This window comes from Centropristis striata, chromosome 2 (assembly GCF_030273125.1).
Source record: "Centropristis striata isolate RG_2023a ecotype Rhode Island chromosome 2, C.striata_1.0, whole genome shotgun sequence".
NCBI classification, from domain to species: domain Eukaryota; kingdom Metazoa; phylum Chordata; class Actinopteri; order Perciformes; family Serranidae; genus Centropristis; species Centropristis striata.
The window spans coordinates 36,090,144-36,117,053 of NC_081518.1; the positions used below are offsets into that span (position 1 = coordinate 36,090,144).

The 26,910-nt window shown below is 38.4% G+C and overlaps 1 protein-coding gene across 1 annotated transcript; it reads right to left on the bottom strand.

The window, feature by feature from the left end:
* Positions 1 to 584: 584 nt before the first annotated feature.
* On the bottom strand, positions 585 to 25,645 carry slc6a2 (solute carrier family 6 member 2). Its single transcript, XM_059358180.1, has 15 exons — positions 25,589 to 25,645; positions 24,750 to 25,195; positions 22,919 to 23,050; positions 19,798 to 20,035; positions 13,252 to 13,390; positions 12,710 to 12,844; positions 12,087 to 12,190; positions 10,159 to 10,283; positions 9,851 to 9,963; positions 7,694 to 7,822; positions 6,751 to 6,850; positions 4,864 to 4,964; positions 3,948 to 4,115; positions 2,982 to 3,053; positions 585 to 2,364 (listed from the first exon to the last, which is right to left on the bottom strand). The coding sequence occupies exons 2-15, from the start codon at positions 25,042 to 25,044 to the stop codon at positions 2,341 to 2,343; spliced, it is 1,875 nt and encodes a 624-aa protein (XP_059214163.1). The 5' UTR covers positions 25,045 to 25,195; positions 25,589 to 25,645; the 3' UTR covers positions 585 to 2,340.
* Between the last annotated feature and the right edge of the window lie 1,265 nt (positions 25,646 to 26,910).

The following is a 26,910-nucleotide window of genomic DNA, read 5'->3' on the forward strand; positions in this document are numbered from 1 at the left end:
CAATAATTCTTGCTTTCCTAGTTTTTTATGTATTGTAAATGAGCCGTGCTAGCCCTGCTGTTATTTAGTGTGGTGGATTCACAGTGGGAAAACTGACAAAATGAGTATGATCAGTACGATTTGAAATGTTGTGCAACTATATGAAGTTTACTCTGTATATTGCTGGCATACAATGTAAGTTGAGGACAGAGCTGGACACATTGGAGTCTGAAACTGTATCACTTTCAGCATGCTACAGTATGTTATTCCCAGGAAAAACTTCCCCAGGACCAGTGTTTAAAACACAGAAGGCTGTTAAGTCAAAACAGACATCTGTTGCAGGTTATCACTATAATAAGGTACATGCAGTATAGCTTTTTTGGGAATTGTTTCTTCAAGATTGACTGGAATGTGTGAAACAGGGGATAGAAACTTAGCCAGCAATGGTGGAAAGAATGGACATTAAGAGAGAGAATGGAAAGGCACAGTAAGCCAGTATGAGAAGCCCTCAGTCAGCATTCAAAATGAATAGGGTTAGAAAGGAGACTTTCCATACTTGAGAATTGCTGAAAAGTAACATTAAATCAGAGCAAATCATCTTCAAGTGTGTGTAGAAGAAATTCTTTATTATCATAGTGTGAATACTTCAGACTTCTTTATAGATAGTTGTCACTCACGTTCAACAGGACATTGGTATTGTACACAGTATTTTTGTAAACATTGTCCTGGAAAGCCAGGGTGTTATTGTTCACATTCATATGTGACAAAGTAGCCCAGGGTTACACTGAAGAATATTTTCTCTAAATAGTTCCTCTTAGCTATACATCAAACACCATGTTATGACTGTGGACAGTTACGCTTAAAATACTTTACATTCACGTTTTGTTATAAACAATTTGATAAATACAAGATTATACGTAACAAAAGAATATATTTATATACTTTTTATATCTTCTTATATATTCCACATATATTATATTTTTTTCTTTGTGGCTTTATTCCTTTCAGTAAGGGCCTGTTATGATTCATGGTTAAAATCCAACTTCATTCCAATAAATAAAAAAATGAAACTGAATAAGATAATTAAAAACAGTCCTAAAAAACACATTGGCACTTCTATGGTCATGAAAAACTGGAACATCCCAAGATATGTTTCAAATGAAAATATAAGAGTTATAAGGTATTGAAGTTACAGTACAGTGAAAGAGGGATTTGACAGTTTTCACCCCTCAATGTACTGGACAAAAACAGCATACTGTATAGTTGGCAACAAAATCCCAATACACTCTCGCTCTCTCTCGCTCTCACTGTCTCCTTGGAGGAAAAGCCATATATTCCTCAGAACCACTGAACACACATTAGATTGTAAAGTAAAAGTCACACAACAACAATACAAAACTGTTTGTAACAGTTATGCCATTTGTTTTGCTCTTTTTTTCCACCTTCAATAAGCAGCTAGGCCCTGACCAGGTTCAGACTTTTTTTTAGATTAAGGCCTGGTTGAGATTAAGGCCTTTCAAAGCATGAGAGGTGAATGAAGCCTGCCTTGGTTCTCTTAAAGCTTTGGAGTGACGCATGCATTATTCCCTTTTCTATAACAGAATCAGACACAAAAGCATTATATCAGTCCTGATATAATTTAATCTTTGCTAAGGAGCTTGACCTTGATGTCAGCTGTTTGACTTATCAATATCAAAGGACTGGGTCAAATTGAGAGATTTCCATCCACAAACTGTGGGTTGATTTGGTGGGTTCCTGAGTCAACACAGTTTCCTGTACTGAGTGTAAGAATCATGGAGTGTCTCCCTTGATAAGGCACTGACACAGATAAGCCACTCTGCCAACAGAATGACAAGAACAGAGACTTCCAACATCAGAGCAATAATAAATAATCATAAGCTTGGGAAAAAAAAGTAAAGTACAAAGACAAATTGAAATATTTGGGCCCCCTGTTTAGTAATACACAGGGTGATAGGACTGATTTGGTTTTAATTGTAGTGTCTGTTCCTTTCTAGGACATAATAGTCACATCAAACTAAATCATAACTAAAGTTATGATTAATTAAGCTAGTATATAAAAAAACACAACAATGTCCATGGGCAGATAACAGTACATTGTCGTCACGGGGTGCCCCTCCCTTATGAGCTGAAGCTGTTTAATGTTTCCAAAATGTTAACAGGCATAACTCTGAAATCAAAGTGCTTGAAGCTACTGTTGACAACAAAGGTCTGGGGTATTACATGTACAGAGAGAAGAGGCAGGTTGCTGAGAGAGGTTGGAGGCTGGTGCTCCCCTTTTTGGGAACAGGAACTCCAAACACCAGATGTGAGGAAGGATGAGGGGATTCTGGGTGATTGTCATCAGATGGCCAACCAATGCTTGAGCTGGAAAACAAAAGAAAGTTTTGGATCTGTTTCGAGACTTTATGTCAAATGTATTTTATTCCATTAGAACGGCTCTGGTTGACATCTATTTTCTTACTCTCTGATTCCTGCTTTTTTTGCTTGCTAATAGTGTAATTTGCTAATTGATGATAAAACAAATTTTACAGGGGCTAGTAAAAACTGCCTACAGGCAAGTACACCCCAATTCCCAGAAAGTTGGGAAGTTTTCTAAAACATAAATAAAACAGAATTTTATCATTTGCAAATCCTTTTAAATTCACTGTTGTTATTTTGTGTATATACACATTTGGTGCATTCTGCTTTTATTTACTTTTTACACAGTGTCCTGATTTCGGGGTTGTATGTTGAACCCTGTTACAGTATTTGTCATAAACATGTGTTGTTTTAGTAAGCCACCATTTTAAAAGGCCTTTATTCCAAAGCATCGTCTCCTTCTTTTCATCCTGCTCTTCATATTGTTCATTTTTATATGTGAGCACTAGTCTGGGCACTAGGCAATACACAAACAATTCATTGTGCTCAAATTAGATTCATTTAATCCATTTAGCCAACTCAAATCAACACAGTTAATGAAAAGCACAAACATTTTCCCTTACTTTGAACTGCCGTATGTTTCCCTCAGCCACCAAATGATGTTCATGTTCTGGAGTGATGCAATAGGCTATCCTCTGAAGAAGAAAAAAGCAAAGCAATTACAACACATTCTCAACAGTTCCCACAAAACAAGTGTAACATCTTTGAGGCCTGCATGCAATACACTTGCTCTTTAATATCTTAAATATATTTTCCTTCATTTCTTATTTGTTTCTTAGATTCTTGTCTTCTTTAATGACTTTCACATATTGTTTGAAGAGCCAAAGTTCCCACGTAATACTTGAGATGTTAGAGGGAATGCACTCCAATCTAACATCAGACATTAGTAACAGTCATTACGGACTTTAACTCAGAAAAAATATCCCAATGCTTTTTGGAACCTGTGATGAATCCTTATCAATGACTTCAGAGATGTCTATTGTGGTTATTATGGGGAGGACGGAGCCAAACGTTGATAGGCAGTGACAGGAGCTGTCAGGAAGAACCTGCATCCTGATAACCTAAGAAGAATCTTAAACCCTGAATACCGACGGGAAATACCAATGTGATGTGAGATTTTTTACAGTAGAGTGAAGCTGACATTGGTTGACTGCTGGGGGATGAAAATAGCTCTCCAGTGCTTTGATGATTGTGATCATAAACTCTGAATGCTTTGAAGCAATCGTTTAATTTGAAAGTGTTCTCATGGTGCCAGTGTCATCAAGTTCACTCCTAAATCAGATTGCTATTCTCATTATGTTTGAAAGAAGAACACACTGTTTGCCCTTTAGTCGCAATTTAGTTCATTGGTACACCATGTACGGAATCCAATTTTATTTGTGTCATATATGTTAGTACAAACTGTTTTAAGTGCTTGTGTCATTCTAAATTGTTTTTACCATGCTTCCTTAAGTGATTATCCTGCCCTGCTAAACTCAATAGAATGTGTTTTTCATTTTGTGTGTGGAAAAACATGTTTTGATACTTACCTGTTTGAATGTTCCTGGTACACTTAAGAATTTATATATGGCATAGCCTGGGACGAACATCATGGAGGACATGGCCACACCCCAGCCAACCACGTTAGACCAGTGAGGGAAGACATACTCATCATACTTCAGGCCTGACGCTGTTATTGTGCTGGCTATTACAACAAACTGTGATAGAGAAAAGAGGGGGGAGAAAAAAGAGAAATGGACATATAAGCATTGTTACATCCATGGATTCTACAAAGGAAAGGTGTGGTGTTATTTCTTTATTTTCTAAATAGCAGGACTTATTTCATCATGATGAAATTGCTAACTGAAGACAGATGACACATTATTGTTTAATTCCATTAAGTTTTACGAGGATGGGTACTCTTTAAGAGTGCAAAAGTGTTTCAATTGGGGCAGTAACCTCTATACCAAAATGTCTTTGTAACTATTGGTCATTTATTTTTGCATCTGTCCTTTTTTCTCACAATGTTGAATGATCATTTCTCCTGCAATGTAGCCATTGTTACCACACAATTATGCCATTGACCAGGGGAGGGTGTAGACATCCATTTGTATTGGGGGAAAGACATGATGGTCTACACCCTCCCCTGGACAGCAGGGGGACACAGCCATGTGTTGTCTCTAATGCACGTGGAGTCACAAGCTACTTATTTCACCTGGCAGTGAAGAAGCTGCCAGTGGGCACTCTGAGGTTCAAACTATCCCACATGACCCAACCTTCCTGCAGGCATTAGTGAATTATAGTGACTGGAAGGTTACATCCAACCATTACATCTTCAGCTTTTTATCTGCTGAATTTGTTGATTCATCTTGTTGACTTGTCTTTATATTTGTTAAAGGACATTATCCCTGTTCTTGATAAAGCAGCCCAATGTAACTACTTAAGTGTTTTATTTATTCTTCCTACCAGCAGAAAAACTGGGCTGACAAATTTCCAGCACAACCTCCAGTAGAGACCTGGCTTGAATCCCATCATTCGCTCGATATCTTCGCTAAATCGATCCACACCTGGAGTGAGCATGAAAAGTTACAGAGCAAAGGTTAATCATCAATATAAGCTACAGGTTATTTGTGCCAAATATGCAGTCTCGTTGGACAGTAGGAGGGAATGTAACACACAATGACCTTGAGCTGACACATTACCCATATCCATTCTTTGTGTTTTGTCTTTTTCCACGGTTGTTTCACAATTTGCCTGCCATGGGATCCTTTTTTTCTGTAGTTTTACCTTCCACTTCTTAAGGGTTTACAGATGTTGACAAGGCAGACTAGCCCTACAGCAACAACATTCTAAAGTGCATAGTCTAAAGTGCATGGTGCAAGCATAAATATACAACACTAGATTTGACATTTCATAATGACTTGGAACCATTGAACCATACTGCAGCCATCTTACTTGAGTGTAGTTCTAAACTTGCTGTAATATGAACCTGGTGGTCAAGGAGGCTTATGTTGTCTTTATATTCCTTGTATTTTTCTACCAATGCACCTATACAGTTTTATGTATGTGATGAATTCAAAACAACTGGGCCTGTATAGTATTCTGAGTGACTAATATACATCAAACAATATATTTTATGTAGAAATTTTATATAGCCTGTAGGCAGGCAATTACAATCAGACACACAAGGGAAACACACCTAGAGGCTATTTATTAATCTCATAAATTGTGGTAATACACTTCCTGTTTTGCAGTTTTTGCATTTCAACTGGAACTGGATATGTTCTGATCATGAGAGGAGAGGTCCAATAGTGTGTCAGCTGTAAACTAGGAGTGGTTTGTTTTTGTTGATAAAGCAAGTTTTTTTTTTGAAAGAGTAATGGCTTTAGCTGAACTCTAAATGGACTTGTCGCAATAGTCATTATTAACATATGGTAATGATATTGAATTTATAATGATAATGTGACAAAATCACAGGTTGACCTTAACTTCTTTAATACTAACCTCCTTTCTCCAACTGGAGAACTTAAACCGATCCAGTCAACTGACCACCTAGTTCCCTAATTGTTTTTAATTCCATTGATCTCATGTAGAAAATAAATATTGCATATTTGGACATGTGGAAAGTGATACCAGCTGTCCTGGTCAATTTGGTCCTGTTGGTAAAGTAATTAGGTGCTCCATAACTGAAAAAGAAGTGGCCCAGGTAAAATGGTCAACATCCCATCATTTAAGACATAATGTCACATCTAGTGTTCTATATCTGTGAGTGCAAGTACAGTTAGGGACTGTCCAACTTCAATGGCATGAAAAACCTGTAATCAGCACCAATACCTACTTAACCGAGGAGGAGGAGGAGGAACATTGTTGCATGTCCTTGTGTGTGTAATAGTGGTTCGCCCATCAGCTCTGAATCATGTGAATTCACATGTCCACATGAATCATCTCTCCGCCACCCACCCTAATGAAATGTTTTCTCTCATTTGGAGACCCGCACCCACATGGACATTTCACTCCCCTTCTATCAGTCCCTGTTGGCTATGTTGCTTCAAATTATGTATTGATGTATGACTGCTTTATTTAATGATTTTCTTCATTGATTAAACAGGCTTCTGTCTGTAATTGTAAACGTTTAATGTGCATAGTGTTCATGCATGCAATGTCACTGCATTAAATATCTTACATTTAAGAATCAAAACTAAAAACTAGTTATAAACTTGACAGTGGAAACCGAACTGAACTACTTTATCACAAGCAATGATAGGCATGCTGCGCTGTGTACCGCTATAGTTACAGTAAATACAGTAATTGTAAAAACATAATTTAATGTTAAAGTAATGTAGAATTTCATACCGTAAAACCATGACACTCCGATGGCCTCGATCAACACAGCAAAAAGTATAGAAGTCCCTGCTGCATACTTATCTAACAGTGTCAGCACATAGATCCCACCCTACAGAAAGGGAAAGAGGAACAGAAAGGTTATTGTGCATGGCGGATGTGTGGTATATAAATCTTCACCTTTGAATCTAACTGGACCCTTGTGTGCAGTCAATAAGCAATTGCCTCTTAGACGTCATACTGTTTTGCTGTTTGAGGGGACTTAAAGTGCTCTCTGAAGAGTTGACATGTGAGCATAGATGAGCCTCACATTTCGGCAGTATCAGGGATGAATCTTTAGTTTGTACCCAGAGTGATATAATCTGTATCTTGTGCGACAGAACTACGATGAAAAGGCATCATTCACTGCACAATAATTTCACTGATTAGATAAAGGGAAGAAACCATGTGAATCTCTAATATAATACCTTTCTGTCTCCAAAGTCTGTATTTCCTTTGCTCATGTAATGGCAAAACATTTCTCCTTGATGCTGATTACATGAATGAACAGGGACTTTAGAGAAAACATTTACTTCCTGGGTACCGTTTTAATTAAGGTTGTCATGCAATCGCATTTTTGATCATATCACTGAAAGATTTATTTGATACTGATATTTAAACCTTGCTTTGATTACTTTATATCATGAGACTTGAATACTTTTTCCAGGCAGTAATCATGTGCAGTTTTAAACTCTCATACCTCATGTTTGACACTATAAGCCATCCCTACTTCACTATACGCATTTCTTGCTGTGAGCTCATTTTGTAGTGCAAGTTGTTTTTAAGTACAGTATTGACACATGGCTAAAAGTAATGCAATGCTAGATTTTCAAAAATTTGAAACATTACATTGGCAGGCTTTGACAAGTACCTAACCCAAGTATAGAGTATAAATTGATGGTACTGTGATACTGACATTAGTAATGCAGAAGAGGGCGACGAGGAAGGTTCCAAAGGCGGTGGCGAAGGTGAAGAGCTTCCTGTTTCTCTTAAGGATTTTAAAGTCATCTGTCAGGCCCGTGAGAACGGCCTCCATGCCACCCATCTGGTTGACATAAACAAAGAGACACATGAGACCAACTGAAAGTGTTGTCTAATGGAAACCTTGTCTCGACTTTGACTTGAGGATTTAAATCAGTTTTGTTTGCCGACAGTGGTTTAGCCAGAAGAGATACCGCTAGAGCTTCAACATGACCAAAATGTGCTTGATCTTTGTAATCGCTACACTTTTAAAGTATGCTGATACATAATGAGTACAAAACTGAAACGTCATTATATATGTATACTGTAATGCAATTTCCAAAAGCAATAAATATTAGAAACAATAGGATTGAATAACACAACATGGGCAGCAAACAGGTCAAGTACTGTTTGAAATGCATTGTTTATAACGCTACACATCACTATATTGCATGTCAATATAGATATGTTAATAAAAGTGAATAAAATCCTGAAAACTGTCTTCAGTTGCAATTTTATGATAGCCATCTAAATAATGATTATACACAGTTTACAAATTGCTTGGTAACCATTAACAAATACTTATTATAGTATATAAAATGTTATAATGTGTAAAACAATAAACTGTGAAATGAAATAAATGATTACTAATAATTAGTAAACATGAATTATCCTTTAATTGTTTTCTTATAGTAAAATATTATGAGCTTATCAATTTACTTTATGTTAATGATGGTTAAAATGAAGTGTTACATGTAAGGGTAACTAAAAATGTATTTGTAGCAATATCCAACTGAACTTGAATTTTCAGGGTCATTTCCCAATCTTTTACTTTCAGTTGAAAGAGTTGAATATATTAGAACCTTATTATCCATCCCTTGCTGCAAATGTGTCTTTGGTAGAAAAACAGAATATGATAGAAACACCTAGTGCATTGTAGTATATAATCCTGACATGGGCTTCATCTCATCAGTGATTGAGAGGATAAGTTAATTACTTGGGGACCTTTGCCAGCAGAGAATTTAACTATTTGTTTATTTAGTACCTGGTGAGTCACTGGGCAAATTACTTCTAGTTTTTGAAAAGAAGGAGTTGCTGTTGACCCTTTACAGTCACTTTCATTCTGCTGACCAAACTCAAACTTTCCATTACTTCACTCTTTTTACTACCATTAGTTATCAGGGGTCAAGTTAGTTTACACTTTTACATACCACAGAGGTGCTGGACACTTTATTACTTGCCCTACGAACAGTAGACATCTAAATCACCAATGTTATTTGTATTATTCTGTTATTGAAAAAAATGTTATGTAATAAAGTTTTGGATCTTTATTCATCATTTACCTGTGCTTATTTGTTACATTAACACTGTATTATAACACTCATAACCTGGACCTGAGCTGTAATTATACACATTGCTACCAGATAAAGTATAAAGGAGAAATAATATTTGGAATACATTACACTTGACATTTATTTGGTCAACTCGAGTTAGAAGATTAGTTGTTCACATGAAAAGTCATAGTACTCACACATTGTTCAAACCAAATTTGTGCTTCTGGGGAGAACAAGCAGTACAGTTTCTCAGAGATGAACTTTCACAGTGACTATGCAATGGCCATTATCTTCCAATAAATGTCAGGTTTAATGGGCAACTCAACTAAGAAGGTCTTCCAGCATTATACATTGATGTCATTACTATCGCTAAGGGCAACATACACTGTGTCTGCTTTGTTCTGTACAAGTGCAGTAGAAAGAGCACTGTTTTTCTCAGGACTGTATCAAACACAGAGGAAACCATGCCTCGTTTGAGATCACTTTTCTCCAGAGAAACCGTATCAACATCTGTACCTTTGTATAGGCTGAAGCCCTATGTAAACACACCGTTTATCAAGCATTTTACAAGCACTGTATGTATTTCATCAGTAATACTCCCCACTCAACGTCTTATTCTTGTATATGCACTTCACATGAACTACCTGCTAAGTTTTTAAATGTTAAATCATTTGCCACTTGTACATGTTGTTAGTTTATCTATTGGTGTATGAAGCAGAGTGGTCATAATCTTCTGGTCATAAGAATATGATAAAGTACTAGCGGCCGTTGGGACTCACCGAGCTGTCAATGCCGAGAGTGAGCAACATGATGAAGAACACAATAGCCCAAAATGTTGAGCCAGGCAGTGTAGAAATTGCCTCAGGGTAGATGATGAACACCAAACCAGCCCCTGTACATACAGGTTCAAAAATGCACACAAAAGTTATGACTTTAACAAACAAAGTTCAAATATTCTATCACTGAATAATTTCCTAGCAAGGGACAAAAATATGCAGATTAGAGCAGAATACAACATTTGGGCGTGTTTTATGTAGTGCTGGTGTACTTTTTTTTAATTATTTGTATCTTGGACACGAGCACTTACCCTCTGTTGCCACATCTTCTATTTTTACTCCGTGTTTGTCAGCCATGTATCCAAGCACAGAGAAGATGGCAAACCCTGAGAAGAAACTGGTGACGCAGTTCACAGTGCTGGTCAAGAGAGCATCCCTTTGGAGAAACAAAAACAAACCAAAAAATGCAACAAAAAGTTTAAAAGAAAGATTTTTTTAACTCTACATGTTCCATTTCTAAACTCCATAACTATTCAATCATGATGGTCCATGCTACCAATCCTCTACATTTTTGTTTTCAAGTTTAGCTAGCTTTGTGAAGGAACCCCAACCTTAATTTTACTGGGAAGAAATGTCATTTGTTAAAAGAGACGTGAAGCCAGTTTTATTATTTTGACCCAAACATTGTTGGCCTCATTGTTAAAATGTCTTTCAAGCTTTCTATGGGTTGATCTTCTGCCACACAGTGTTTTAGAGGGGACATTTAGCTTAATGAAAAGCCTTTGTACTCAGCTACTCAGTGGTTTGATGGGTCTTTAGTGTGTTGTTCTGTGGCCACTAACCTGCAGTCATCTGACGAATTAAACAAGGTCAATTTGACCTGGGCCACCTCCTGAGCTGATGGAGAAAAAATCTCTCAATGAAGCATTTACTCCCCACTGACTTGTCTTCAGTTTACTCTTTCTGTTTTGTTTTGTGTTTGCGTGCAGACTCTCATAGAACATTTTCAGGTTTTATTCAGACCTACTTTTTGGTCGGGGTCGATCCTAAAATCATCTATATGACATATTCTTTGTTTGTTACAGACAAATGTTGTTGAGGCAAAGTAGTGAAGGAAGAGGTAATTTATGTCCATTTTAAAACCGGAACCAGTCCAGTTAAAGTACGACGCTCTTATTTTAACAAAAAATATTAGTATTATTATCATTTCAAAATTAGTTTCCTGGTCATATTTAATTTTTCACTTGATTGTTTCCTTTGCCTTAATTGTCACGCAAAAACTGAAAACCGTTTACAACGTGTTGTATAAGTGCTATGAGCAATACAATTCAACACATCTTCTTTGTAGCATTCATGTGGCTTGTACATTATGACCAAAAGCTGATGAACTCATTGAAATCTGAATGCCGTATCGGGAAATGGGCCGAAATTGCAGCAGTGCTACGTCCTCATCTTTTACTCTTCTTCTTGCTCTGAGTGGTTTGTGTTATGTTTTTCTTAAAGGAAGATGTGATGGAGGATATAGACTACTTACTCACTCACTGTATCTGCCTTAGACAGAATTCTTTATTTTGTATAAGTATTCAAACAAAAATCTGGGTTCAGTGTTTGTTTTTCAAACAGCACCGGCACTTCCAGGCTGCTGCCTTTCATTTGATAATGCAATTCCCACCTGCCAGCAGTCCACACACATTTCTAAATGGGACATGAAAGGGGAGGAAGGCAGGAGGCCCCGTTTAGGGTTGGAGAAGGTGCAGGAAATGAGTGAAGACAGGAGAGGAGTGTACTGCAGTGGCAAGATCACTTCAGCATTAACAGTTTTTGGGTAGCTTTGTAGAAATGTTTTGTCTGCTGGGTATAGTATATTTAAAACATGATAGGGTACGGTGCTATTTTGCCAACAGTGTCTGCCTCTAACAGCACCACTGCAACCTATTAATGTGGAAAAAGATAAGCCTAGCTCACAACCTTGTACCTGCTTTTTCTGAAGCAGAGCAGCACTATGACAAACCAGTGAACATTTAGCCTTTGGCTGTTATCTGGCAAACCTTCCTGGTCTGTACTTTATCTGTCCTGTTAACACCTGGCCATTCGGGTCAGCTGAACAGATTAGCATCACCTCTGCTGCTCCGTGATCCCGTTACATGCTGGAAGAGGCCGGCTACTTAAATACAGCAGGATGTTATTTTGATATGGGCTTGTTTTGGAATATCAAAAATCATATTGTGCAAGCTCTTACCTGTAGCAGTTGTTGTCAAATTTGTTATAACTGGCAAAAGCAATGAGCACCCCAAATCCTGCTCCCAGTGAGTAGAATATCTGGGTGGCAGCATCAATCCACACCTGCGGCAAAAATGAAAAACAAAAAAGTTTTTAAGGTACCAAAGAAAGATGCTTTCGTTATTTTGTCGTTATTTAGACCATGATTTTCTTCATTCCATTATTTTGGCCAGGTTATGTGACTTCCCATGTTAATTAAGTCCATACACAAATGTTCTGAAAAAACGACTGACCTTTTACTCAACTCTTACACATTCAGCTCAGCTAGTGGAAGATCGTATCTTAACAAGCCTGTGTGTGCTTAGGGTACAATCATTTATGTACATACAGTCAGTATGGGAGGAACCATTGGTAATCTAGCCTTTAACCAGAGAGATACTCCACCCAATGAATTACAGTAAACTCACAGAAAACTCCACATAGACTCTAACCCTAAGTGTTACTTCTCGATTCTAACATAAATGGAAAGAAGTCAACAAATAACATGAAACTGAAGTCTTTTCACTTTTTAAATCCCGTGTTTATACTGAAAGCATGAATATTTTTTCCTTTTGCACGAGTGAACACATTATAGTCTCTAACCTCAAGATTGTTGAGCCGCTTGAAGTCGATGTGCAGATAGGCCCTTATTCCATCCATGGACCCTGGTAGAGTTATGCCTCGAATCAGCAAAACGAAAAGGACCACATAGGGCATGGTAGCTGTGATGTACACCACCTGAATACGCACACATTCAGGGAAAATAATCAATAATCAATCAATAATCAATCTATCAATAAACAGAGTGTGGCAGACGGTACATATTAACAAAAAAAAGGGGGGGGGGGGGGGGCTCTCACTGTCTAGCTAAGTTATGTGCTACACTAATACAGCGTTTAAAATGTCTGTACCATATGCTGTGCAATATGTAGTGGGTATGATAACTTAAAGACTATAATTACAACTTCAAAATTATAGTGTTTGCAAAAGTTTGTGGCTTGAATGCAAACAACTAGAATATTACATAGCATTTAATGCAAATGGTTTTGACCCGGTACTAACTGTATATACTGACCTGCTTTACAAGGGGGGGGATTTTTTTTTAAAAGCAGCAACTGTTACTGTTTAATGGTGCAGGCCCATACCTTCCCTGAGGACTTGACTCCTTTCCACAGGCTGAAGTAGAGAATGAAGACAACCACAACCAGACACAAGGACAGCTCCCAGCGAGGTGGGCCCAGGTCCTGGATACCTCTGCTCTCATGGAGACGCAGCACACCCCGTCTGCAGACAGACACACACACGCGCAAACACGACAAAAATATCAGTGAGAAATCAGAAATTGCTTTGCATTATTATCCGTTAACAAAACTGTGTTTCATGATTTGCACTACTAAGATCAGCATTAATGATTACCATGAATAACCATGTCAGTGGTGCATTTCCAGGAAAAACTGAGCATGTATAATTTGATGTCATCCGTCAATACTATGTTATTTCTTTTGGCTACATCTCAACAGACATGTCTTTGTTGAACAGGCCCACCCAGGCTCTATAGCAGCTGCAAGCGTCAAAACAAAATAGCCCACACTGTAGGTGTCTGACATGAAGATGAGAGAAGAAGTATGGGACAGAGGCTCTCTTAGGACATGCATTACAGAACTCCACCTTGAACAAACATTTTCAAAATGATAAAGCTAGTACGTCATGTGGATTATATATATTTTACCTAAATATTGTAAAGATATTCATCCTGGTGAAAGCTTAGCGTAGTTGGATAATACAGCCATCTGTTGACAGGCTTTTAAAGTGAATTTATCATGTTTGTCTTTCTACAAACTACGCACAAAATGCTTTTGAATGCTTTGATATTGCTACGCTATTAACAGCCATTGTCCTCAAGCCAAGCACTTACTGTCAGATCAAGGTTCAAGTGTTTTATTGTGTCATAATGAAACAAAGAGAGTAAAATTGTCCTTTCCATCATTATATAAATATTGTTTCCAGCTGCAAGCTCATTCTTTGAATGTCTGCTCAGAGTAGGGGGGAAGGAAGTGCGCAACTTGAGATTATAATAATGGAGTAGGGGCAAAGTTCATGCAATACATTTCATAACATTGTGTGGTCCCTTTGGTCAGAAGCTGAATTCAGTATGATGTCATATCACCGGGTGACCATACAAGCTCACCTGCATTTCGTATGCCTTGTATTGAAAATGTTGTACAGCTCAGCCAAAGAGCTGACCATGACAGAAGCCGACAGCATACATAAGAATATGTTTTCGCAGCTATGGCAGTGTGTGGCTGGAATAGTTTTAACCTTAACTCCAGGTGTGTGTGTGTGTGTGTGTGTGTGTGTTCTTGTACTTCCAACGTAGTGAGGACCGGGACAAGTTTTTAACCAACAAAGTCATCCTTCGAAGGCCTGTTGGAGAGTTAAGACCTGGTTTTAAGGTTAAGGTTTACAATTAGGTGAGGGCTAGGGTAAATGTTTGGAATTAGACATTTAGTTGTGATGGTTTAAGTTAGTGTAAGGGGCCAGGGAATGCATTGTGTCAGTGAGGGTGCTCACAAAGATAAAGGTACAAGGTTGTGTGTGTCACCATGGCAAAATGTGACCCTGATACAGGTGTGTATTTGGGATCAAAATTAGGGCAGAATTTGAAGATTGGTGCAAATGGGCAGGAAGAAGGGGGGTAGAAAGCAGGGAAGAGGCCATTGGCCCTTCCACCACTGGTCAGCAGCCGGTGTAATGAAAGATGGTGTCCTGTTGGGAACTGGGTTATTTTCTTTCTTTAGAGACTGAGATAAGATTAAAATGCATCTCATGTTGGTGGATTCAGGATGTGTTAAGCTTAGTTTATAGCATAAAAAGTGTACACAGGGGCTTCTCTTACTCTGTCCAAAGTGAAAGTCTAAAGCTGACAAATTTACATGTGTCTCTTTTGTTTAATCCATGAACTTTAACTTGGGGTTTAAGGAAAGTTACACACTGGAACTCTTTTTAGGGAACAGCTGGGCACAGCATGAGCATATATCTCCACACAAAATGCTTGTCAGGTAGTCAAACATGATCTAACACTCCCGTGTCTTTCCAAAATCTGAACTGGGGATAATTTATGGTTTCCGAAACCAACAATCCAACATTCACACCCACTTCACAAAGCGATCTGCCAGACATTAGGATGAGATGGTAAGTAGGGTTTGAACTTCTTGCAATAAAAATATTGAAGAAATGCATACCAATCTCACCACAATCTTGAATGACCACATATTGCCATGATCACATATAGACACACAGAATCACAAGATGAAAACAATACTGTCCACGCACTGTTGCTGGCGGTTGTAAATTAACATTGTGCATTGTAAAATATTGTATTCATAAGGCCGCAGCAGATAGAAACATTTGTCCTTACAGATGAGGCGAGGACTCATTATATATTTCTTCAACAACATAGGACAGGACTGTCTCATCACAGCACAACAGTGATAGTGTTTACACAACGTCCCTTACAACTAGAAACAACTTGTATTTTATTTGGATATCAATGACCTGCTGTAGAACATTTAAAAGCACCTTTGTTCACTTCACTTTGGCATAAAACTTTCCTCAAGAAAGATTCAATTAAGTCGGCATGTGATGTCATGGGGCAATAAACAGCGGAACTGGATCTGGATCTGATACTCAGGTTGCTTACACAACAGCTGAGACAAAACACCCACAGGAGCATGCAAACTGAAGTATGTTCAGACGTACAATCCGAAGGGACAGTAGGATCTGTGAAATTCCTCTTCAGCATTTAATTATCTTTGGCTGATAATAAATCCAAAGCTATAATGTCTTTGGGGATGTAGATAGCGGCGGAAAGACATCAGTTTGTTTGAGGAGGGAAATGTAGAGTTTTACGCTCTGACCTGCAGGCCTGGTGGTGTTGTGTTGTAATGCCTTACGGCCTCATTGTTCATCTGATAGCATTGATAGTACATTGCCAGTAAAAGCACACTATAACATCAATCCATGTCTCTTTGGCCCAGTTACTCTAAACACATTTATTCTTATCATCACTCAGCGAGCTGGTTACGCTGCTATCCTAACACTCAGTGTTGCCATTAGTTGGTCTCTGTATATTTTAGGCTGGCACACTATTACATGCAGCCTTGTCTTAATGTTGATTACAGAACAAGTAATAGGGCATGTCAAAAATATCTAAATGAAAAGGACTACAGACCTGAGTATCAAAACACAGCTGAGGGGTGCTTTCTCATTTCAACTTTTAATTAATTACAAATGTGCTATACTTCTTATTATTTTACATTTAATTCTTCCAACAAATGTGAAATGTTAAATTGTGTATGAGATTGAAGTGAAAGCAATCTTCTCAAGTGTCTATGTAATTAGACCTTCTTGTGTTTAAATGAGGGCTATTTATCAAGTCTAGTTACCCTTGACATGAAATCAGATGTGGTTGCTTCAGGCTAGATACAAAGAGAAAGGATATTTTTGCGCGCTAATGAAATGAGTTTGTGTTGGCGTTGTCATATCAAGTTTAAAATATAAAATAGTTGTTTTTTTTCTAAACCTGAAAACATTTTGTAACTGAATTACATATGTCATGACTACATGACATATTATGACTGCCAGCAGGTTGACTTACACAGAAAGCATTACACAGATTGAATATGAATTGTGATGTTAAAAAAGACTAGTATTTGTTAGAAGTCAGTATTAACATTAAGTAGAAACACAATACTTTACAACTGCAATCATTAACATTTATTGACTAGACAAAATGCACGAGTTTGTTTTGAGATCCGCAACTATTCATAAAACACTCTACCGACGCCACTGTCTTGAAGGTCAGACTGTTGGTCTTGGAAAGTTACAGATATTATCAGATGCAACCATCCACTATCAGAAAAGTTTCCATAGCTATTTTACCATCTGACAAGCACTCCTGATGAAGCACACTGGCAACTGACAAAAGCCCATCCCATCTTCTACATGATTTAGTTATTTAAGTTATTTGGGAGTTAGGTTTTTGGAGGTTTCTTTGATCTCCTGACGCACCAGTTATTGTATTAATCACAGAGATATGACCAGGTCTCTTTTTTTCCAGGTTGTTTTTTGGCAGAAGCTATGTTTTTGGCTGTACTAAAATAGCCCCTTCCACTCCACATCTTCCAAACAAGCCTAGTCACATGATGATGGTCAAGTCACAGCAACTTCTTCTTCTTGTGTTGCATATAGCAATATAGTGTTAGCCTAACCTTGTATAAGATAACTTTAGGGAATAAAGTGAAGGATAAAGTGTTCCTCATATGGATGGCCAGTGTTAATATGGTTTAGTAATATGGTGGTTATACATTTTAATGATGTTCATATGGATTTGCTGATGGCTCATATTCTAGTTGATGGACTACCCAGTTGTGTTGGATGCAACATCTAACCATATTGATAAATTAAGCCACTACAAACCTTTTGATCACAATGTTGGGATTAGTAAATTACCAATTAAATTCATCAGCCCAAGCCTACCCAAAAGTTACCTATGAGTTAAGAGTTTGTGGTGGAGTTACACAAAAGCCAAAAACAACTTAATATTACTGGAGATAGTATTTACAAAATACTTGAAGTTGTATGATCTTATGTTTGGATCTTGTGTTTTTGAGCCAGTGTTGAACGCTGTATTTTTACAAACGCCAACTGACAATAAGTCGCACACGTCATACATCTATGACTGTATAACAGAAGTGGACGTAGCCAAGGTGATATCACCCATTGGTTTGTGAACTTACACTTGAAGCTTTGAGTTTGGCATTTTGGACATCTTTTGTTTTTGAAGCCAGAAGTGAACAAATATCTACAAGAAGGTGGAGCTGGGGAGGGATATGAATTGCTACGCTTCTTTCTTTTGTAGCTACTTGTCAACCACAAGGTAGCTGTGCCCTGATGCATACCTTGCTTTGTTGTCTGTTTTACTCTAAGTAGGACCATTTACAAAATTGACATCCTGCTGTATTGAGGACAACTTGAAATTTGCAATGGATAACCTAAACTAAAATGTTTACTGGCAGGTCATTGTCTCATTGACTTCTATTCAATCAGACTTCTATGTGCAATGAGTGCAGACTGTGTCTATGTCTTTTATACAGTATATGGTTATCAAGTAGTCTCATCTTTATGTAATGCTATGCTCCTACACAAAGCCTTTATCTGCAGTGACCGTAAATCAGTTGAATTGCATATACTTTAGATTACCAAAATGACAGTATGATCATGAATCATCAAGTGTACTGTAAAGATAAAGTTTTAGCTGAATTATTGCATATTAGTAACACTATATAATGTACAAAAGACTTTGGTTGGTGAGCCTAAATTCCTGATGAGCTCTGGTGTAAACTAGGAAAGAATTTCCATTTTAAATTTGTTTGTATTACTTAAGAGTTTTTCTACAAACTACACTCACGATAGCTGAAGACAGTTGGCTGAAGAGGATTTGTGGATGTAGAAGGGTGTGAGAGGTGAAGCAAGAGAATTGTTGACTCTGTTGCCTTCATGCTGTGTCTGGCTTTGCTCCTGCACTCAGGGCTAACTGTAAGCAGGAGGATTTATTGTCTCCTACAGAGCCTAACCCCATGCAAGATCTGTCTTCAAGTACCATTATTTGTCAGTCTGTCAATGCACATCTACTGACATTCTTCCAAATGGTGAAGTGTACATATCGTCGAAAATGGAACTTCTGATTTACACATCGTGTCTACCTTTGAGCAGTAATGCATCCCATGTTGAATGTCTGTAGTTATTCACAAGACTGGACCTTTCACACAAATGCTGACCTCCTCATGTTAAACATATCAAGTTCAAGCTTCCTAGAAGTTTAAAAGAATTACATGGAAACTGATTAAATAAACATACTGTGCAAGACAGTGCCGCGCAGCAGAATGGGAGTTAAACTTTAACAAGCTCCATTATTTGAAGGGATGCGTGCTCAATGTATTCCGTGCGTCACGCTTAGCATGTGTCCCGTGTACTGTCCAAGTCACTTCACAGACTTCCTCTGGGCTGCACAGTCAGTCTTCACAGAAGCTGGGGAAGAACTGGCTGTCTTTGAAGTATAAACAGATGGAGCTTTTTTCATGCACTTCAAAGAGTGCATTTGAACTTTCCATGTATACACCTTTTACAGTGCAAATATTTATGGCTCTTTAATTTTGGAGTTCTCTACAAATGTTTCAGTGACTGCTCACCCTCTTGCTGTAGATAATGGATTCAATGTTGTGAAGGCAGTGGCTGCATTTTTTAGGACTAAGCTTTGGTTATTTTGCAGGTGTTGATTTAATCTAATTTTGACATTTACTAAAAAGCTTGATTTTGATTTTTTTTTTATTTTTTTTTTTTAAATCATCGCAGAATAGATTAAGCCTCCATGTCTCAATTACAGCATTACCAGAGATGGTTGCATGTAACAGAGGAAACAGCAAATTTGTGTTAAGATAGTTGAATTGGGTCTGATGCTTGAAAAGGTGTGATAAAGAGGATACTATTTTCCCTTTCAAAATGTGAAAAAGTTGCATTTTCATAGATTTTCTTTGATACTTTTTTTTTGTGCATAAAAGTAGAATCATGCAATGGCCTACACAGATCACTTTCTGATTAATGAATTACTCTGAATATCAGAAATCACTCACTCATAGTACTCTGCTGCCGGGGTGATCTTGTACTTGGCGTAAGACGTTCCATTGCCGATTAAAGATCCGTTGAAGGCTTTGGGGTCGGTGCAGTTGGGACTGTTCCAACTGTTGCCACATTTGAGCCATGGAAGCTCATTGGTCATGGAGGAGAACAGGTAGTGGAGGGACCAGGCAATGATGACGTTGTAGTAGAAGCCAACATACAAGGCTATGAGGATCACAGTGTAGCCCACACCTGAGGAACACAGAATTATTAGGAATGAGGTGAAAGAAAATTATGATTTACACTCACACAGTGCAGTTGTAAACCAGTACAAATGCACTTAATACACAATCTTTTGATCATATTTGATTAGTTTTCTGCTGTCATTCATACAGGTTACATAGTATGATTGTATGGTATAGTTGTTAACAAATGCAAATGCATTCAAGGACTATTGAAACTTTTCTTTTTCTTTTTATATTTTATGCCATTTCTCTATTTGATGTAAAGCACTTTGGTCTCTTTGGGGTTTTTTTTTTTCAAATGTGTTCTGTAAATAAAGTTGGATTGGACTGGAAAGTTGGAAAAGTGTTATTTGCTTTATCATGGGTGATGACGTGTGATAACTTTGAATAGATACATTTGTTTGTGGAACTTTATATGATATGGGTGGTAGATCAGCACCACCCATATTCTGCATGGAAAAAATACTGTTTGTGTTAGTGTCTGGTGGCTTTAACGAGACCACAGAGCAGCTTCAGTTCCCCCCATGTAAACTAAAGCAGGGCTGTCTGATGGCAAGGTGAAGTGGTTCAGATATAGTGTAAAGTGGGGCTATAATTTGTTTTACTGCTGTTCCTGTCCTCAGCAGTACATTGCTTAGCTTCCATGCTGATGGAATTTGGATTATCTCTTTTTAATCACATCAATAGATGCCTGATTTCATAGTAAAGGCAGGTCTGTGAAATATTTGAATAGTTTATTTGATAAATAGTTGTTGTTTTGCCTCATATCTGAGGTCTTATGGTATGGCAGCGTTGGAACTAAACATAAAAATGCCCTACTGGGCATTGTGAAGGTTGCTAGCAAGATTGTGGGGACTCAATTTGTTGATTTGAATTGTTTATTTAAAAGGCAAGTACTGAGAAAGCTAGGAGTATCTGTTCAGACGGTACCCTTAGATCTGAGTATTTCTGGCTACCATCTGTTGTGCGCTTCTGTGCCCCTAGGGTGAAAAAGAACAGGTACAGATATTTATTCATCCCCACTTCCATTAGGAAACTGACCCTGGTTGAACGATGATGGTGATGTTGATAGTGATGATCATGGCGATGAGTTTGATATTGACGATGATGATGATGTTGTTGATGTTGATGTTGGGGACCTATGTGGTTGACACCTCACCTGGAATTGCCTTTTGTTGCGCTATTGTTTTTTGTTTTGTTTTTAGATATCTAGATATATTGAGGCAATGATCTGTTGTATGTATGTGGGTTGGAATGGTAAATATTTTCCACCATGATGGGTACTTTCACATCATCGTCTGTCAGAACCAGGGCTCACACACATGCACAGGACGCTAACGCTAACTCTCCCTCTTTTTGCACTTTTTTCTTAAGTAAATTGTGATGAGTTGTTATGCCTTCAGTGGAATGTGATAACCTTACTTGAAAACAGAAAAGCCATAAATCCATCACCAACTCATTCTCGGCAGGATAAAAACAAATCCTCCTCAGTGCTGAAGCCAACAAAAGCAACGACTGGTGCTGATTCAGTAGTGCACACTGGGGTACTTATCTGGCAATATTTTAAACATGCTGATTAAAATAATAATCTATTGTATAAGGGACCAGAAGTTGGACTGGTGCGAAGCTGTAGTTTTCCAGTTGCTGTGTCATCAGCAAAAGCAGCAACACACTCTGTGTGTGTGTGTGTGTGTGGTGTGTGTGGTGTGTGTGTGTGTGTGTGTGTGTGTACAGGTAGCACAGCAGGGGGCTCCAAGCACAGCCCTGGGGTGCTCCGTGTTAAGGACCTGGGTCTGTGCATCAGGAATTCAATAATCCACATGCACAGTGAGGTGTTTGATCCAAGGATCTTGAACTTTGTGGTGAGCATGGAGGGAACTAAGGCGTTAAACACCAAACTGTAGTCATTAAACAGTTATATCACATGGTTATCTTTCTTGTCCAGGTGAGATAGGGTGATGTGATTTGTGTGTTCTACAGCGTCTTCAGTGGTCTATTTAGAATGGTAGACAAGTTGTAGTGGATCCAGTGTGTTGGGGAGTGAGGCATGGATGTAATCCTTGCCCAACTGTCTATAGCACTTCATCACTACAGAGGTGAGTGCAATAGGGCAGTCAACATTCAGGCAGGCTGGTCTGGTTTTCTTTAGCACAGGAATGATAGTGGACTTCTTGCTTTATATTGGTAGGACGGGGTGAATTTCATTGGAAAAACCAGTGCTAATTAGTCAGCACATTGTATTGACCTGCCCTCTTATACTATGTGGTGCTGCTACTTTCTTGGTGTTCATATGTTTGAAAGCCTCCTGATGTCATTCTCAGAAAGGGTGTGAAAGGTGCACCCACCCCATCCCGAACATCTGCTTAAGCTGTTTTTGATTGTTGGCTGCTGCTGCTAGCTATAAGGCTTATTGCCTTCTTTACTTTTAAAACCCATTTCTGTAGCAATAGTACAGAAAAGATCCTATTTAATTTGATATTTTTGGATGTGTCTGTTTAATTTAATTGATTTACTTGCAATAACGTTGACCCAAACTGTGTTCCTAGGCATGCCATGGACACTAGCCGGATTTGCTTTTGCTTCACTCATTTGAAATTGACATTTGAAAAATAAAAACTGGGGTATAAGGTTAGAAGTACAAGAGGAGAGAGATCAAAAGGTCAAGCGGAGAAAGAGGCAATGTGACAGAGATTAGTTACCAGTGACACTTATGAACCTATAAGGGTTAAAGGACAAGAACAAAGGGATAAATGAAAGGGCAACTCCCTGAAGAGAAGCAGAAAGGAGCGTGACTGAGCTGTACGTAGCACAGTTTAAAGGAGGAAAGCTGAAGTCAATTGGAGATGAATGCAGGTTCACATATGTCCAGAATGTGTGTGTTAATGCTCACCTTTAAATATGGGGCAAATTTTCCAAACTGTAGCTGCCCCTTCCCTGTTGTACTGGCCTAAGGCAAGTTCCATGTAGAACAATGGCATCCCCGCAATGACCAGGAAAAGAATGTACGGGATCAAAAAGGCACCTAGAAAGAGAAATAATTACATTGCATGATATATATTTCAAAGTATTATTCCGCTAATTCCCTGCTAGCGTGACAAAGTACCAAAAGAAGAAAAGGAAAGAAAAAAGAAGCGGTGCTTCAGGGGTCTTGACACACCATAACATGCAAGCAGGAAGGGTCACGGCTATTTTCATGCTGTGCCTCAGTTGCACATCCACCAACAAGGAAATGATCTCCCATAATTGAATTGTTCTTGACATTGTCCATCACAAATGACACATTATCTACAGTAATGAATACATTTTGCTGAGGGCCAATGTGATTGACAGAGAAGCGGTGGAGTTGACCCTTTGGGGCACTCAGCACAACATGTTGATTTTCGCCACGTGAATGGACACACAGGCAGACAGAGGACAGAGCACACATTCTAGTGAGCACTCTGTTGATGAGTGTAGAGTAACATGGCACTGTGTCTAAAACATCCTTTGTTGATTCAAACACACACTGTTTCTTTTCTCTCTCTCTCAGTACTATGCAGCTTCAGTGTCCATTAGTTTTTAAAAGCAGTAAGTAAGTAAGTTGTTTTTGAATGTTCCATTAGATCTGGCAAAAAATGAGCCTTTTTAAGTATATTTTGAACTTGATAAATCAGATATTCATATCATTAACAAGTAGATGACAAACATTTTCATGAGTCATCGGACTATATGAAATGATGGATTTAGAGCTGCAATAGCTTTACAAATATGTTGTCTTCTTTCATGAAATAAATAACTGAAAGAGGCTCAACATTAAACCATTTTTTTAATCCATCCCTTCTTTTTTAAGTAGCTGCTTATCCTTTAAAGGGTCACTCTGGGATGGAGCCCATCCCAGTTTAGAATGTGCATTTCTAAAAAAAAAAAAAAAAAAAGTCATTAATTTATGAAGACAGTTCTTGCAAAAAAAAAAGTTTTTAAAGGAAAGCAGCAACATTTAAAACAACCTGTTGTTAGTGATTCAGTACATGCTTCTTTCCCCCCTTGTTCACTACAGTCCACCTCCATTTCTATTAATTTTAAGAGCAGTTATGACTGACTGAGTAACCAGGAGCCCAGGCACTTCTATTATAATGTACGTGTATGTAATGAAAAATAATCATAATTTTGGCAGTCATGAGATATTTTTGCTTTCTATGAACTATCTGACAGTCTCACACAATACAAATAACATATTTTCCTTTGTGCATGCCAAGATGAAACGATATGTTTCCTTCACCGTGTTAGCTACAGTAAATGCACTTCCCCATTAATACACTTGGGGCAATTGACAGTTAATTAAAGAAGATTAAATCAATTAGAATGAGAGCAAGAACATGGCAAAATAACCGATCTAAATATAATCTTAAAAAATAACAAGGCTGTAGCATTTGCTTTGTTAGGCAGTGTCAACACATTCACATATATGAAAGATTTGAAAGTAAAAATAAACGCTTTGGCACCTGACCAAGACGCAAAACATCGATGAAGAAAAAGCTGCTGTGATTTAACTCTGTGGAGTTATTATATCTTGCATTGTGTCTGGCCCACACAGTAACGCATTGTATTCGTTATTCTTGTGTTACTACAATGATTAAGTACCTGAATCTGGCGGCGCGCCATAGTAACTTTTCTGACCTCTTCTTAATGTTTAAGCATCTGTGCACGCGCTGTAATCGATTAGAAATGCATGGTTTACTCACCTCCTCCATTTTTGTAGCACAAGTAGGGAAATCTCCAAACATTGGCCAGGTCCACAGCGAAGCCAATAACCGACAGCAGAAAGTCTATTTTCTTGCCCCAAGTTTCTCGTTCTTCCTCGGTGGCTCCGGGAGGACCTACGCGGTGGCCAGGGGTGGGAATGATGGAGGAACTGGTGTACTGGACACCATTCTGGTCCTTCACCAGTATCAGTTCTACCTCTTTTTTCTCCACATTGCACTGTTTCAGCGGGGCCACCGACGAGAGCTTGTGTTCTGGCAGAACCTGGATATTCATCTTCTCTGCGGTGCTCTCACGGCCCCCTGCGGGTTCTGGCGGAGCTGATGGTTCTGAGTCGGTGCACTCAAGGGCTGCAGTCCCGCTGACAAAAAACGGTTAAGCGAGAGTTCTCCTCCGAAACTACAGCTGACACCTCCGCGGACATGGGCTGGAGAGGAGGGAAGAGAAAGAAAAAGAGTTTGGAGAGGTTTGGTGTTTGTGCGTAAAGTTTCAGTACAGCGAGAAATACAGGTTAGGATTGCCAGGGGGTTGTATAGGTGGCATTATTCCTCCTATAGCAGTCAGAGAAATATCAGTACAGCATTAACATAAACATTACAACTGTAGTTTGATGCCCAGCAATAACAGGTGAAAGATACTTCAGAGCCAATTGCTCTCCGCGTCACCGTGCGCACTGCCTATTATGCGCTAAACAGTCAACTCAATCAAATAATTAGCTTAAAATATCCTTCATAAGGATAATTAGAAAGATAAATAGTTATTTAAATCACCGTTACTAAAGCAATTGAAAGGTGTTTAGATGAAAGGCGGTCCTCCGTACTTGGTAAAGCTATGGACACTTCTCCATCACCCGATGCTGCTGTTGTCCAGATGCATCTGAGGGAAGACTGCCCATTCTGAAGCAAGTATAGGACTCGCCTTCTCCAGCAGAGACGATATAAAATTCGAGCTTTTAAATCGCTTTCCTCTCTCTCTTCCACGTGATATTTTATAATTGAACACTTTCTCTCCAGTTTGATGTGGACTTGGCATGATCGCTTTTTTTGTCTGAGCTCAAGTTCCCATAAACTTGTGCATCTGCTTCTCACTGGCCAGTGCAACAATAAGTACGGAAAACTGTGGTTAAGAGATTATTCCAGTTGAGTGGAACAATGTGACTCCTCACCTGTTCTATTAAATAAAATGTTTTGATAGGAAACCTTGATATGAAGTTTATAAGCTTTGGACATGTGTTTTATATAATGAAAAGTTTGCCAGGAATAAAACAGATCTTTGATTGGCTCTTAGTCTTAACATTTTTAAGATCTCTTTACCTGCAGCTACGTATTTGTGCTTGGATTTCACATGCAACAAAACTTTTTTTAATGTTTTAATTCTGACTTTATCTGTTTCTTCTCTGTACTAAACAGATTGAATTACAGTTTTCTAAGAAGCCATGAAAGCATTGTGTTCCATGTGTAATTCAATTCCACAGCAGCTTTAGCCAGGGGCAATGATTTTTATTAGATATGGTTGATCAGTTCATCCCATTAAAGTCAATGAATGTCCTCTTTGCTCTCCAGTGCTTGTTTCATAAAACCCTAATAGGGCTGGTTTTGGGCGTTTTGTTTGTGAAGATTGAATAACTGCAGTGATGGTAAAGCAAAGGACCAGGTAACAAGGAAGGATAATGTGTTATTACTGTTGTTCTCTCCTGAATTACTTCTATTCTTTTGCACTTTGTTTTGTATTGTCAGGTATCTCTAGTAAGAATTACCAAATGTTTTTGTGAACTAGCGATATTGTTTCATGGTGAATTATTTCTAAATATGTACCAGAGTGATGGACATTCAGCTACCGGATTTCTAAAACAGGTGCATATTGTGAACAGACAATATCAAGTAGCACCCACAGAAGCATACAGGAGCGCTAAATGCAAAATATAGTTCTTCACTTGTCATTTCACTCATCCTCGATCACTCATCCCCAGCTTCTTGCTGCGTACAATTCTTGAGACCTCTCTTCTGTTTCTTAAGGTCCGGGCTCTCCCGTATTGACCTGAGGATGAGAAGCTAATGAAACAAGACACAGCCTCTCAACAGTCACCGTAGGACCCAATGGATATAACCTGTGTATTTGCTTAGGGTCACAGCTTGCTAAGGG